General features: G+C 35.8%; 1 protein-coding gene across 2 annotated transcripts in view; it reads right to left on the bottom strand.

The window, feature by feature from the left end:
* ANKIB1 (ankyrin repeat and IBR domain containing 1) overlaps window positions 1–17,038 on the bottom strand; it is a 146,982-nt gene that overhangs the window by 94,532 nt on the left and 35,412 nt on the right. The window contains exon 2 of one of the 2 annotated variants that reach the window (XM_021689593.2): window positions 1,445–1,724. In XM_021689593.2, coding sequence (XP_021545268.1) covers window positions 1,445–1,632 — 188 coding nt within the window. In that variant the 5' untranslated portion in view covers window positions 1,633–1,724. Of the gene's footprint in view, window positions 1–1,444; window positions 1,725–17,038 lie in introns of those variants that run through there. The other variant, XM_021689594.2, reaches the window with a different exon arrangement.

Genomic DNA, 17,038 nt, shown 5'->3' with positions numbered 1-17,038 from the left:
ATTCATGGAATTTTTCTCATTCACAAATCCTGATCATAAAATATTTTCTTGTGCAATGATTTTATAAAACTGTTATTTACTTTGTGTAAGACACTATGCTAGATGCTAGAAGTACAAAAAAGGTACATTTTAAAAAAGTAGTAATTTAGGTAGAGAGAAGATACACAAAGTTATAAAGCACAATGATACAGTATATAGCAAATAAGTAATACATACAAACAAAAAAAGCCACAGAAGCTAAAAAGAAAGACTGAGGTTCTTTTGGGTTGTGACAGGCTAAGAAGACAGATAAATCCTGCACAGGGCCTTGAAGGAAGGATAAGACTTAGATAAGAAAGAGAAAGCTGAGAGGGGTGGGGGAGGAGACTCCTGGCAGAGATAGCAGCATGCACATGGCAAAAAGAGCATACATGACATGTTTCAAAGAAACCAAAAGGAGCAGCTTAATTTGAACAACAATTTGTATTAAAAGAAATATGGAAAAGGTTGAACATTTTTTATCAAGTTCTAAAGAGCTTCAAATACTACTTTATGAATTTTATTTCACTATGTAAGCAAAGGAATGTCTCTTCTCTTCCAGCATCAGACTTTTACAGCTGCATAATCTACTTCTTAAAACACTAAATTTGTTTTAGAACTACTATCCTCTGCTCCTCTCATTTTATAAGCTAGTAAACATAAAATTTAATTCTCATGCAATGAGGTAAGAATCTTCATATAAACGTGTTTGCTGTCAACTAATGCTTTCTTGTTGGAGAGATTCTAAGTTTTCTCAGTATTTTTGGTTTTAAGGAAATGTTTTGCTTTTAGAAGTCTTTTCAAGTAACTGAACCCCATTAAAAGAAAGGAAACTCAAACCCGATCATGATTAGATAAGGCAAATACATCTGTTTTTTCAACTTAAACTAACTGGAGCTGAAAACGTCGCTGTAGGCAAAATTCCCTGCAATTTTTTGATAGCTGATAAGTACTTTTCTAGAATTCAAATGCTATAAATTAAACACTAAAATATTTCCAAGATATCATATTACGAAACATACTGAGGATCAAAATGTATTTACAGCCATAAGACTATGTGAACCAACCTTACTATTAAAACTTTTGGTCTAATTTAGGCATAATAAAAAAAATCATACTTAATAATTCACTGGGGCGCCTGGGTGGCACAGTCGGTTAAGCATCCGACTCTTGGTTTTGGCTCAGGTTGTGAGATAGAGCCCCATGTTGGGCTCCGCACTAGGCGGAGTCTGCTTGAGTTCCCCCCTCCACTTGAGGGCCTGTCTTGAGCTCTCTCTAAAATAAATAAATCAATCTTAAAAAAAAAGTGGATATAATTCACTATAATACCATATAACATGCACATATGTATGTATATATTTTCAAAGTTCAAGGATTTTTTTCCCTTTCACTAATTTATTATTAACTGGTTTAGAATAATACTTACCCTAGTATTCTGTTCATTCCATGTCTAGCAGCATAGTGTAATGGAGTATTGTGCTGGTAGGGCTCTCCGTAAGATGTATTTGGATCAAGGGATTCTTTCAGCTGAGGGTTGTTTTCATAAATTTGGCAGGCCAGGTTTTCATCACCATTGATGAGTGCTTTACGGAATTTGGTGGTTGTATTTCCCATGTTTTCTTTTGTTTTTTTTCTGATAGGCAGTGGCACTTTTTTCCTTCTCCCTTCAGCCACTCCTTGAATGTTTCTGCACCATGTTTCACATTCTAATGGAAGAAAAAAATGATCAAATTAAGATTGTAAAACATCAGTTAAAAAACACAATTAGCAACACTAAGAAAACCTAGGAAGCATATATAAAAGAACAAACTAAATTACATTTTACCAAATTTATCTTAATAGACAAAAAAAAAAATCTCAAATTTTTAACATTGCCCAAACTAACTTCTTGTTAAACTGTAACATTTATCCACACAGAGACTGTTAGGTTTTCACAGGCTGCACTTTGTACTATGAAAGTTATCTACATGTATGAGCCTTTCAATTTTCCCTTTCACATGGGCAGGAAATTACTTGACTGAATTTTATGGTTGAATACACTTAATCTCTGTATAAACTATGTATAAAATAGACGCAGCCAATTTGTGGGAGAGTGAAAACGTAGGAAATTTTGCTCATATATGAACTTCAGAATAGGTGTTAAGTTACAGTAAAAAAACCCCACAGTCCTTGGCTAGTATGCTCAATAATAAATGCTACTTTCGCTCCATTCCAATAAATGTTTCTGAACCTACTCTTGAACAATGATCGAAATTAGTGATAAAGGACATAGCATATGTGAAGGCAGGTATGAAATAAAAGGATTGTTCAAGGAATGGTGAATACACATGGAGTTCAGGATCTCTAGTTTTGAACTAACAGAAGATAAAACAAGTTGGGGCCAACTAAGAAACTTATACTTTAATCTGTAAAGAATGGATAATTAAAGTCTTTTATGCATGGCAGTGATATAATTATTTTATGCTTTAGAAAATTAACCATTTGGACAGCATGGAAGACAGACTGGAGAGAGGAAAAGATAGAGGCAGAATACAACAGTCCATCATGTTACCCAATTAACTCAGTGGCAGGCTGGACATTAAAACGTAGCTTATTTAAGAAAACAGTTGAAAATAATGTAATTCGTTCAACACAAGTTTTGTACAGGTAGTAACAGTTTCAACAGAATACAAATTAACAGACTGAAAAATAAATGAGTTTTTTTTTTTTTTTAAGTTTCCTATAAAACAGAGGTTCTCATCCTTCTTTCGCTGTACATTGACTAACCTGGAGAACTTAAAAGAGTCCCATTAGCCAGGCTATACTCCAGAGTAATTAAATCCGTTTCTAGGGGGTGGCACAAGGGCACTGGCATTTCAGCTCCTAACTCCCTCCAGCCAAATGGTCATATCTGAGTATGGAGACGAAGATGAACAGGCAGGATAAGACAAATGCTAAGCCTATTTTAGAGATGGGTGTTAACCACTGACTTCCTATAGCAGTGTATTTTCTGGCCCACATCTATACTTGATGAGGTCACCATTTGAGTCTTTTAAGGGCTCTTTGTTACTGACATTTTTACTTTAAATATGCAAATACATATGCATAGTAGAATGAGTAAAGAAAAAGATAACTGGAAGATAATCACTGCATTTTGACAAATAACCACCCTATTTATAATGTATATAAATATTTGTTTTATGCATAATATATACTGTATAAGTATGTATATATATAAATTGGATGACTACATAATTTAAATATATTTTTTTAAGATTTTGTTTATTTATTTGACAGAGAGAGACACAGTGAGAGAGGGAACACAAGCAGGGGGAGTGGGAGAGGGAAAAGCAGGCTTCCCGCCGAGCGGGGAGCCTGATGTGGGGCTCGATCCCAGGACCCTGGGATCATGACCTGAGCCGAAGGCAGACGCTTAACGACTGAGCCACCCAGGTGCCCCCATAATTTAAATTTTTTATTTAATTTTTCAGAGGTTTGCTGAATCTTTAGAGTACTATTCCTTTATCATTTCATCTAAAATGAGAGAAGAAAATCCTTCCCTCTGAAACTTTTACACTTATACTAAAGACACTTTTGTGATTTTTCAGGGACACCCTGTATTTTTTTTTCTTTTGTTTTTCAGATCTAGGAGCCATGTGTTTATTCTCAGTGAAATAATCTGTGTTCTGTAGTACTGCTTTAACTATTTTAAGGACTTATTATTCTGAATGAGAACTCCATTCAGTTTACTATATATTTCAATCTATAACCAAATATAAAACATATCATGTAGATTCTAAAAGGTCTTTCCTCAGGATATGAAAACTTATAGTTGTTTGGTCTTATCTTTCTTCCCTGTTAGAATGTAGCTCAAATTATAAACATTTTTGGAGTTTGGATAGATTAATATACAACACATTTTCTTTGATTTACATTATACTTTAGCAAATGTTCTATAAGAAAAGTAAATTCTATCCAAGATGTGAAAAAAGAAATATCTAAGAAATCAATGATATCTTGGGGTATTTATTTTAAATAACAAGATACTTAAAAAAAAAAAATACTCTGGGGCACCTGGGTGGCTCAGTCGGAAAAGCGTCTGGCTTTGGCTCAGGTCATGATCCCAGGATCCTTGGATGGAGTCCTGCATCAGGCTCTCTGCTCAGCAGGGAGCCTCCTTCTCCCTCTGACTGATGCTTGTGCTCTCTCTCGCACGCACGTGCTCTCTCTCACAAATAGATAAAATCTTTTAAAAAAATCAATAATACCCTAAATGTGCATTAATCATTACTGTCACTCATGGTAAAAAGCATAATGGCATCTAGAAACCTTTTTGTGGTTCTCAAGTCTGTTTCATTTTTAAAATCTGAGTTCAATAAAACCTGAAAGTTAGCAGGAAATGCATCATTTAAAAGTCATAGGTCCATTCCCTCAGATTATTCTTACAAGTCTTATCTAGAAATTTGCCAGATGTGTCTTTTAACTTATTCATAGCCACAGCTAGTATAACCTGAAATGACTGTTCCCTCTTTGTTTGAATCAAATTCTTAAGTATTATTTCCCCAACTTAAGATAAATCTCTCTCTTCATGAGGCAGGTGAAGGGTTATCAAAGAGGTGAAAATAATTCCTTATTTGGGGCTTTTAAGTTTTACAGGAAAATCTAGGCAAAAATTCATCATTTTTCAGTGGTAAAATACAGCACTTGATAAGTCACTTAATGAAAAAAGTAAGAAAAATGTATCTTAGGGAAGCCTGCTTCTCCCTCTCCCACTCCCCCTGCTTGTGTTCCCTCTCTCGCTGTGTCTCTCTCTGTCAAATAAATAAATAAAATCTTAAAAAAAAAATGTATCTTATCAATGGACTCTAGAAAGCTTTCCCTAATTTCTGATTAACTTTTAATTGTGAAGGGCTCTATAACTCTTGCTTTAAATCATTGTCTCTCAGCTTCCCTTTTCACAGGTTAATAATCTGCAACAAAACTTCAAGTGCACCTAAATTAATAAACTACTACCAGAAATCTTTTATAGAATATAAAATTCTTCAGAAATAACTTGCTCTTAGCTTCTCTGTTTCCACAGAAGTAAATTATTTTTAAAGTCATAATTATGGATTGAAGTTGTTGCCTTAAATAATTGGTTCCCATTCTTCATCTACCTAGAAGAAAACCCATTACACACATTGACCATCTACTTCTAATTCATCCTTCTGCAACTGTCTGCACTACTGATAAGAATAACAATTATAATTCTACAACTAAACGTCTCTTTAGCCAGAATAGAAACAAGCAGAAAGTTCATTCAACCAGTCAAGTCCCAAGCCCACTCCACTCTAGGTTGAAATCAGGGAGATGTACCTCAAGGAAGAAGATTCCAGAACTCTCTACATCCACAGAAATGTTTAATTCTTATCACAATAATACTTAGAGGAGAGGATGGTTTAAAAACAGACTCTAAGAGAATTTTCAAAGGGTAAGGTAAAAATTAAAAAATAAACAAGAAATAAGGACAGAAGAAAAAAAGCCAGGACAAGTCAATACACACAGCAGACAAAAAACGTGGGCAAGTCATATGTTAAGCTATCAACTCTGTTCATTCACTAATTCAACAAGCACTATTAATCTGTAGTTATTTTCATTTGTCACTAGGCACCAGAATCACCTGGAGAGGTGATTTCACCTGGTCTAAGGACCAAAAGGCCAGAAAGAGAATTTAAAAAACCTCCCAGTTGACTGTAACATGGAGGTCAGACTTGAGGACCATGGGTTAGTTTTGAAACTATGCTAAGCCAAAGGTGCTCAAATTCTGTTTTTATATTACCAAGTAACTTAACTTTTGATATGTTTCCTCATCTGCAAACCAGTAGTATTAATATCTACTTTCTTCAGTCAACAAATATAAATGAACAAACATAAATATCATTGCACCTATGGAGTTTATATTCTAGTGGGAGTAGAGAGATAAGCACTGTAAGGCTTTGATTTTGTTCTGTGTGCAACAAGGAGTTATTACAGGTTTGGAGCTGCATTTTTCTCAGGCTTTAGCATTTTTAGAAACTGCATTCATAGTTTATCCATGTTGATACATGAATCAATAGTTCAATCATTTTTATTGCTGAGTAGTATTCCACTGCATGGATGTACCACTGATTATCCACATATTAAAGGACATGTTGGTTGTTTCCAGTTTTTGATAATTGTTAATAAAGCTATCATAATATTCACGTACAAGTTTTATGTGAATGTATGCTTTAATTTCTCTTGGGCAAATATCCAGGAATGGAATTGCTGGGATATGTGGTAAGTCATTTGTCTAACTTCATAAGAAACCACTAAACTGGGGCGCCTGGGTGGCTCAGTCGTTAAACGTCTGCCTTCGGCTCAGGTCATGGTCCCAGGGTCCTGGGATCGAGCCCTGCATCGGGCTCCCTGCTCAGCAGGAAGTCTGCTTCTCCCTCTCCCATTCCCCCTGCTTGTGCTTCCTCTCTTGCTGTGTCTCTTTCTGTCAAATAAATAAATGAAATCTTTAAAAAAAAAAAAAAAAAAGAAACCACTAAACTGTTCTCCAGAGCAGATGTACCAATTCATTCCTATCAGCCATGTATGAGAGTTACAGTTGCTCTGTATCTCAGTCAGCATTTGGAATTATCAGTTTTTTGGGAGTTGGTTTTTTTTTTCCCTCCCTTTTTTCTCTTTTGGTAGCCACCGTAACGGATGTATTATGGTATCACATAATGGTTTTAATACCCATTTTCCTAATGGTTAATGATATGAATCATGCCTTGATATGCTTATTTGCCATAAATGTATCTTGATTCTATATCTAAAATGTCTGTTTAGATCTTTTGACAATTTTTAAGATGGATTACTGTTGAATTTGAGTTCCTTACATATTCTATAAAAAACGTTCTCTGTTAGAAATGTGATTTGCAAATATTTCTTCTAGTCTGTAGCTTCTCTTTTCAGTCTCTTAACAGTGTTCACAGGCCAAAAGTGTTAAATTTTGATGAAGTAAAATTTATCATTTTTTTCCTTTTATGGACAGTGCTTTTGGAGTCATATGTAAAACTCTGCCTAACTCAGGTCATAGGGATTTTCTCTTGGAAGTTTTTTAGTTTTAGGTTTCACATTTGAGTCCATGATCCATTGTGAATTAATTTCTATAAAAGATTGAGGTATGGATTTAGGTTCATTATGTTTTATGTACAGACATCCAATGGTTCCAGCCCCCTTTATTAAAAAGAATGTCCTTTCTCCATTCAATTGCCTTTGTACCTTTATCAAAAACCAAATGAGTAGCAAACTGAATTCAACAATATATTAAAAGGATCATATATACCACAATCAAGTGGGATTTACTCCAGAGATGCAATGGTGGTTCAACATCTGCCAATCAATCAAAGTGATACACCACATTAACAAAATGAAAGATAAAAATCATATGATCATCTCAATAGAGGCAGAAAAAGTATCTGATAAAATTCTACATCTGTTAATGATAGAAACTCTCAACAAAGTGGGTACAGAGGGAACATACCTCAACACAAGGCCATATATGAAATGTCTACAGCTAACATCATACTCAGTAATGAAAAGCTGAAAGCTTTTCCTCTAGATTCAGGAATAAGACAAGGATGTCCACTCTTGGCCACTTTTATTCAACATAGTTTTGGAAGCCCTTGCCAAAGCAATTAGGCAAGAAAAAGAAATAAATTAAAAATAAAGGAGTAAAACTGTCACTATTTGCAGATGATATGATACTATATATAGGAAATCCTAAAGACTCTGCCAAAAACTATCCTAATAAATGAATTCAGTAAAATAGCAGGATATAAAATCAATATATAAAAATCTGTTCTGTTTCTATACACTAATAATGAACTATCAGGAAGAGAAATTAAGAAAACAATTCCATTCACAATTGCATCAAAAAGAATAAAATACCTAGGAATAAATTTAACCAAGGAGGTGAAAGATCTATACACTGAAAACTATAAGACACTGATGAAAGAAATTGAAGATGACACAAAGAAATGGAAAGACATTCTATGCTCATGGATCAGAAGAATTAATATTGTTAAAATATCTGTACTACCTAAAGCAATCTACAGATTCAGTGTAATCCCTATCAAAATTCCAATGGCATTTTTCACAGAAATAGAACAATCCTAAACTTTGTATAACCACAAAAGGCCCCAAATAGCCAAAACCATCTTGAGAAAAAAGAACAAAGCTGGAGGCATCACACTTCTTGATTTCAAACTATATTACAAAGCTACATAATCAAAACAGTATGGTCTTGGAGTTAAAAACAGACACACAGCTCAATGGAACGGAATAGAGAGCCCAGAAATAAACCATGCAAATATGGTCAATTAATTTATGACAAGAGACTCCAAGAATATACCATGGGGAAAATATAATCTCTTTAATAAATGGTGTTGGGAACACTGGACAGCCACATGCAAAAGAATGAGACTAGATCACTATTTTACATTATACACAAAAAATTAACTCAAAATGGATTACAGACATGAATATAAAGCCTGAAAACTGTAAAACTCCTAGAAGAAAACAGGGGGCAAGCTCCTTGACATCACTTTTAATGATGATTTTTTGGCACAGACACCAAAAGCAAAGGCAACAAAAGCAAAAATAAACAAGTAGGATCATATCAAAGTAAACAGCTCCTATACAGCAAAGGAAACCATCAACAAAATGAAAAGGCAACCTAAATAATGGAAAAAAATATCTGCAAATCATTTACCTGATAAGGAACTAATATCCAAAATGTATAAAGGATTCAGTCAACTCAATAACAAAAAACAATCCAGTCAAAAGATGGATAGAGGATCTGGACAGACATTTTTCCAAAGACATACAGATATAAGGCCAACAGGTACATGAAAAGATTGTCACCATCACTAATCATCAGGGAAATGCAAATAAAGCCATAAAGAGACAGCACCTCATATCTGTTAGAATGGCTATTATGAAAAAGACAAGAAATAACAAGTGTTGGTGAGGATGTAAAGAAAAGGGAGCCCCTGTACACTGCTGGTGGGAATGCAAATTGATGTAGCCACTAGGGAAACCACTATGGGGGCTCCTCAAAAAATTAAAAATAGAACTACCATATGATCCAGCAATTCTAGGTGTTTACCCAAAAGAAAACAAAAGCACTAACTTGAACACATACATGCACCCCAATGTAGCACTATTTACAATAACCAAAATATGGAAACAACCTAAGTGTCCACCAATGGATGAATACATAAAGAAAATGTGATTATATACATATACATATATGTATATATGTCAGCCATATAAAAAAAATGAAATCTTGCCATTTGTGACAAATGGTTGGACCTTGAAGGCATTATGCTCAGTTTAATAAGTCAGACAGAGAAAGATATTGTATGATCTCACTTACATGTGAAATCTTAAAAATCAACCAACAAACAAAAACGCCAAGCTCACAGATACAGACAATAGACTGGTGAAACTAATAGAATACTGTATATCAATAATACCTCAATTTAAAAAAAGAACAGTTGCTATATTTATGTGCATCCAATTCTGGACTCTGTTTCGTTTTTCTGTGTGTCTATTCTTTCAGCAACACTCTATTATCTTGGTTACTGGAAGAACTGACATCTTAACAATATTGATTGTCCCAATCCATGCACATGGTATTTCTATTTATTTATGTCTACTTTGACTGATTTTTCAGTCAGTATTTTGTAAGTTGGTTGCATCACACAAATGGCATACATATTTTGTTAGATATATACCTAAGTATTTATTTTTGGGGGGTGCTATTATAAATAGTACTATAAAAAATTTTGAAGTTCCTATTGTTCATTTCTAGTATACGGAAAATACAACTGAATTCACAGATTAGACCTTAAAAACTATGAATTTCCTAAATTCACTTATTCTAGAAGTTTTCTGGTAGATATTTTGGGATCATCTAAAGTAGGCTCATGTCTTCTATGAATAGAGGCAGTTCTATTTCCTCCTTTAACATCTACATGACTTTTCTTTTTCTTGCTTTATTATACTGGGTAGATTGATTTTTTAGTTAGCAAAAATTTAAGGAAAAACAGGATTATTTGTACAGAGTATATAAATATATCAGGGGAGATATTTAATAATCACAAAGTGAAAAGTGGCAATTTTACAATGAAGAAACATGGGAAATACCACTTTAACCAAGTGATTAAGATTAACATCACCAATAAATCATTTTCTCTTAGTACACTAAAAAAAAAGCACATTACTTCTGTAGTATTCTTGTGAAAAAAAAAGCCTAACATTGACCTAAATATGTGCAAGTATCAGATAAACTCAAATTGAGCGACATTCTACAAAATAACTGGCCAGTACTCTTCAAAAGTGTCAAGGCCATGAAAGACAAGAAGGGACTGTACAACTGTTCACAGATTAGGGGAGACTAAGGAAATGTGAGAACTAAATGCCATGTGGGATCTGAGATTGAATTCTAGAACAGAAAACAAAGTCATAAATGGAAAACTGGTGAAAACCAAATAAAGTATATAATTTAGTTAATATTGTACCAATGTTAATCTCTTAGTTTTGATAACTGTAGCATGGTTATGCAAGATGTTTACATTAGGGCAAGCTGGGTAAAGGGTAGGCAGGAATTCTAGGTCCTACTTTTTTTTTTTTTAAAGATTTATTTATTTGAGAGAGACAGACCAAGCAGAGGGAGAGGAAGACAAGCAGACTCCCTGCTGAGTGGGGAGCCCATAATGGGGCTGGATCCCAGGACCCTGAGATCATGACCTGAGCCGAAATCTAAAGTAGGACGCTTAACCAACTGAGCCACCCAGGCGCCCTTTTCTGTCTTATTTTTGCAACTTTTCTGTAAATCTAAAATTACTTTAAAATAAAAAGGTGAAAAAAAAAATTCTCCTAGCTTCTGGGTTGAGAATAGACCACAGGAAGGCACAGACAGAAATAGGGAGAATGATATGGAGGATGCTAGGGTAATCCAGTTAACAAATTATAGTTTCGGGATGCCTGGGTGGCTCAGTCAGTTAAGTGTCTGCCTTTGGCTCAGGTAGTGATCTCAGGGTCCTGGGATCAAGTCCCGCATCCACCTCCTTGCTCAGCGGGCAGCCTGCTTCTCCCTCTGCCTGCCGCTCCCCCTGCTTGTGCTCGCTCTCTCTCTCTCTCTCTCTGGCAAATAAATAAATAAAATCTTAAAACAAACAAATTAGTTTCATAGACCAGGATGGTACAAATTGAGGTGATGAAAAGTATTTGCATTATAGATCTATTTTGAATATTATTTCCTGAAAGAAAGCTTTAAAGAGTGTAGAAACAGAAGAGTCTCGGATATTAATTATCCAATAGAATAAAATAACAAAAGGAATAAAATAAGGACAACGTCTTAAATTCCCAAATCCTTGAAGAACCATTCCCCACTAGAAAATGAGTAGAAAGGACACTCCAAGAAAAATCAATGCTATTTATTACTAATTTTGGTACCAAATGTCTAACCCCTACCCAGTCTCTTAACCAGAGTATTTAGCTGTGCCATGTGTAAATCACAAGGTCCACTGGCCCCTCTAGCTTAGATTTCTCTGATGGTGAGAAGAGAAAGAGAAAGGGGAAAAAAGGTTAAGACTAGCTGTCTGAATGCATTACATTCCTGCCACTTCGTACCAAAACGTACAAACCCTAGAGGCCCAACTATATCCCTAAAAATTCCTTGATGTTAAAACATTTCTTTTAGAGGAATAAGGAAAAAGGCTTGTCTTGCCCTCTTCTAGAGCCTAAGGTGTAGACTTAGCTTCAGTGATAAAAGGGTTTAAGGATGTGATCATAGAAGTATGCAGGTGAAGGGGTAGTGGTAGTCTTTTCGATTTACTTTCTGTAAAATCTTCAATGGCTTCCTACAAATGACAGATTATAGTTAAATTCTCAGGAAGTGCATACCTAAGGCTGTACCATAAAATCGTTTTCAAAAACAATGAGTTGGGGATTTGCATAAGGAAATAAGCTAAGATAAGGCTGAATAGCTAGGTAGGACAGGACCCTTAGATTCTTGTCCTAAGTTTGGCTTCAGCTTTCAACTTAATTTCAGATCATCACAGTTCTTAATGATATTTCACACTTCTGAAATGATAGGATTATATGATATTAATATAATAATAATTTTGACTTTAAACTTGGCCAGTGTAATTTAGTGTTATATATATATCCTGTTTGCTCTGACAGACCGATTAAATGCAATGGGGTGTAGTGAAAGAGCTTTTAAGCTAGAAAGACCTAGAATCTTGGCAAGTCTGTTAATGACAACATCCATTTTCTTGTCAAGAAAATAATACTCATTTCTGAGGGCCATTGTAAAGATTAAATGTAATAATGTACATAAAGTTCCACAACTCATAAGAAATAATTGACACAACATATCCTCTATTCCACTAAAGACTATAAAGTACACCCATACAAGAAATACCTTATATTTCTCTATATGAAGAAATTTTGTAGTATTGAATTTTTACTAATGAAATTCATAAGATCACAGAGATAGAAAGGACTACATTTAAATCCTATCAGCGTATACTCCCAAGATTTAACCATAAAAGATTGAATGGCTTGTAAGTAAATGCCTTTCACATTAGATAACCTAAAAAGCCCATCCTGAAATTGACCATAAGATGATCACTGAAATCCTGTATGAAATGTATTTAGTACTCTTTCATACTTCATATGGATGTTAGAATATCATAGGCATTTAATGAGATACAGGCTGCCCCAAAAGATAATGCCAGGAAAACATGACTTATTAAAATTTAACATGACTTAATGTTCACGTTTTATTCTTTTAAGAACTGGGATGCCAAACTGACATTTTTAAAAATCCATGCAGATTTTAGCAACTAGCAACAATAACAATAGAAAGTATTGCAGTAACATGAAACTGGCATAGTTCCTTAGGAAAAATGACTTGAGATAAAAAGGCTGAATATGATTGCCCAAATGACAATAAAGAAGGCCTTTAGAAATATGATGTCAAGCTAGTGAGAATCTACTAAGGAATCTTCCATCCTCCTGTAAGGTTACGACTCACTGTAGCAGCTGGTTTCTATGCACCCTTGACCCCTCAACATAAATCCCTTTATCTTAATTCTGTTACTATAACAGATTTTTTTTTTTTTAAAGATTTTATTTATTTATTTGAGAGAGAGAGAGTGAGAGAGAGCAAGCACATGAGAGGGGGTAGGGTCAGAGGGAGAAGCAGACTCCCCGCCGAGCAGGGAGCCCGATGTGGGACTCGATCCCGGGACTCCAGGATCATGACCTGAGCCGAAGGCAGTCGCTTAACCAACTGAGCCACCCAGGCGCCCCCTATAACAGATTTTTAAAATGTAAGCTAGGGATGCCTGGGTGGCTCAGTGGGTTGTGTTTCTGACTTTGGCTCAGGTCATGATCTCAGGGTCCTGGAATCGAGTCCCGCATCAGGCTCCCCGCAGAGAGGGCAGTCTGCTTCTCCTTCTCCCTCTGCCCCTTCCCCCTGCTTGTGCTCTCTCGGTGTCTCTCTCAAATAGATAAATAAAATCATTTTTTAAAAAACGAAAGCTATATTACTTTATTATAAACAAAAAACTCTGAATGCAATCATTAATTAACACAACTAAGGATACAGTTTAAATGTCATAAATATACTACTGAAATGTTAACTTATACTCACCAATAAACAAAACAAAACAAAACAATAAAAAAAAGCAATTTAGGGGGTGCCTGGGTGGTTCAGTTGGTTAAGTGTCCAACTCTTGATCTTAGCTCAGGCCTTGATCTTGGGGTCGTGAGTTTAAGCTCCCTGTTGGGCTCCACATGTGGAGCCTACTTAAAAAAAAAAAAAAAAAAAAGGAAAGAAAGAAAGAAAGAAAAGCAATTTAGACTTGCTATCACAAGAAAACTGAAATGATTTACAAGCACTGATTTTTAACGAATGCATGGAATCACAGGCATAGAAAGGACAGCCAATAGTTTGTCTGTCTTCCTCATTAGGTTATGGGGAACCTATTTTATTGTTCTTGTCTAAGTCTAATGCTTCAGTAAGATTCAAATTTATATTACTGAATGCACAATCAGTTCACAGTACTTCTAAGCAATGTATGGAGTGGTGCAGGTGTCAGCAAATGTTTCCTTTTTTAGTTTCTTAATTTTTTATTTTGAGATAACTGTAGATTCACATACAGTAATAAGTAATTTTAAAAGACACTTAGCACAGTACCTGGCACACAGAAATCCACTCAACAAATGTTAGCTATTAGGTAATTAGAAAAAAGGAAGAAAGCATTCATAATGGGCCTTTGAGGAAGAGCTTCTCTGCAGAATGCTTGAGGTGTACACACATAATACCTTAAATAATCTCTCAATGACCCCAGCAACGAGGGCAGCAAAGGAAAGGAGGATGAACCAGGATGGTACCAATTCTGGCCTCGCTATTAACTTGCTATGTGGCCCTGGCTATCAGTCAGTCTCATTTTCTCACTAGCCAAATGGACCTTAGGGCCCTGTGTGTTCTGGCCTCATCTGTCCCCTCTCTTCCCTTATCTCCTGCTTCTTTTCCCCTTAGGGTGTTGCTCTAGTTGCACACTGTCTGCATTCTAGTTTTTCTACAAACATGCTTTGGCCTTGGGGCCTTTTCACAGTCAGAAATGATCTTCCTCAGAGAGCCCTTCCTTGGCCACTTTTTAATACTTTATCCCTGCTTATCTTTTCTTCATAAAACATATGTAATGATATAATAACTAATGATTTACTCATTTCCTCTCTTCTCCACTAAAACAAGTTCCATGAAGGCAGTCTTTATTTGCTTCACTATCATATCCAGCCCCAAGAGTAGTATCAGGCATTTGTTGAATGGATAATTGAGTGTGTGTATGTATGTATGTATGTATGTATGTATGTAGGGTTCCTAAGCTCCCTTTTCAATTCTGGTATGCTATGATTAAATTATGGGCTTGTGGAATTGGTGAACATCTCAGAAGCTCAAGTCTGAGCCTGAGGTCTAAACAGTTCTTTTGGCTCCTTTTCTTTCTTTCTTTCTTTTTTTAAAGTAATCTCTATGCCCAACGTGGGGCTCGAGCTTATGACCTGTAGATCAGAGTCATGTATCAAGAGTCATATGCTCTGCCAGGTGCCCCTTTTGGCTCCAATTTTTGATAACTGCCTTGCCTTAATGGACCTTTAAAAATCACCTCCAGGGCACCTGGGTGGCTCAGTTGGTTGGGCGACTGCCTTCGGCTCAGGTCATGATCCTGGAGTCCCGGGAACGAGTCCTGCATCGGGCTCCCTGCTCAGCAGGGAGTCTGCTTCTCCCTCTGACATTCACCCCTCTCATGCTCTCTCTCTCATTCTCTCTCTCAAATAAATAAATAAAATCTTTAAAAAATAAAAATAAAAATCATCTCCAAATGTAACATACACATCCTAACCACAGCCACACACATGCACAAATAGACAAATATCACTGAATTCAAGAATCATTGTATGCTATGTGTGAAACACAATACACACACAATATTTCCTTAGCCTGGAATATCAGTCCTTATACAGTTTAATCCCAACTTACATTGATAACTTCAATTCTGACCATACTCCTTTCCAAAAAATCCTCTACTCTGGCTATAGTGGACTATTTATCCTTCTCGGGGACACCAGGTAATCTTCTGTGTCTTTGCCCTCACTGGTCTGTTTGCTTGGAAGGTACAGATTCCCCTTCATAACTGCCAAATACCTTATCTTTCCCAGTTGTCAAATGTCTCATCTTTGAGGTCCAACTCAAATATCACCTCTTCTGTGAAGCCTTCCTTGATCTCTCAGAAATAACTGTCTACTCCATAGGCTTCCATCATAGTGATCATCATGGTAGTCTACTTACTTTACCTGTTTTTCCTCTTTAATCACTTATGGGCTTCAAAGACCTCAACCATATGTTTGCTTTCTCCTTATTGCTAAGGACCTATACCTGTGCCCAGCACAAATATTTAGCACAAAGGATGTTAACATGGCACCACATCTAAGAACGCTTTCTAACCTTTGCTGGCAGACTTGATCAGGTAGTTCCTCCTTCCTACTGTTCAAAAGTTGGTTTCCTTAATATTTCTACCCACAGCAAACTTTTTCTGTAAAGGGCCAGACAGTAGATATTTTAAGCTTTGTGAATCATATGATCTCAGTCGCAACTAGTCAACTCTGCTGCTGTAGCTTGAAAGCCCTAGGCAGTATGTCATAGAATGGTTCCAATAAAACTTCATTTATAAAAATAGGCAAGGAGGTTTGGCCTATGGGTTGTAGTTTGTCAACACCTGATTTGATGGAAGGAGTACAGCACAGTAGAACAATTTGGGTTGGAATCCCATATTTACTATTTCCTAGTTCTAGCACAAATCCCTTAAAGTCTTAGGCATAAGGTCATCTGCCTTGCAGCACTGTCATGATTATCTAGGTAAAGTATGTAATACAGTGCCTGTCACATGGTAGGTACTCAACAAATTTTTAAAAAAGATTTATTTTAGAAAGAGAGTGGGAGGAAGGGGGAGAGGGAGAGAGAATCTCAAGTGGACTCCCTGCTGAGTGCAGAGCCCAACTCGGGGCTCAATACCATGACCCTCGGTACTCAATAAATTTTATCTCCCTTCCTCTATCAGGATCTGTAAGTCATTAATAAAGATTCAGTTGTTGCCTTTAAAGAACTCAATACTCATTCTTTTTAACAATGAAACCTTAAGAAAAATGTCACCAACTCTATGTTCTATATCAGGAATAATACATAACCGGTAGTCTAGACTTTATCAGTTTTTAAACTTGCCAACAGACACCTGATAAATTTAAACTTGCCAACAGACACCTATGTTTTTTCAATTTCTTCTGAACCAAGGTTAATTCCATTTTCATTATATTTGTAAGTCAGTGCCAATATTAATAAAGGTTTCTCCTATGTAACTGCACTTACAAACACTAAGTGAAAGGGTTATAGAATTGAGTACAAAGCCAGGAA

This window comes from Neomonachus schauinslandi, chromosome 12, assembly GCF_002201575.2.
Source record: "Neomonachus schauinslandi chromosome 12, ASM220157v2, whole genome shotgun sequence".
In the NCBI taxonomy this organism is placed as follows: Eukaryota; Metazoa; Chordata; class Mammalia; order Carnivora; family Phocidae; genus Neomonachus; species Neomonachus schauinslandi.
This window is presented reverse-complemented; position numbering and strand designations above follow the sequence as displayed.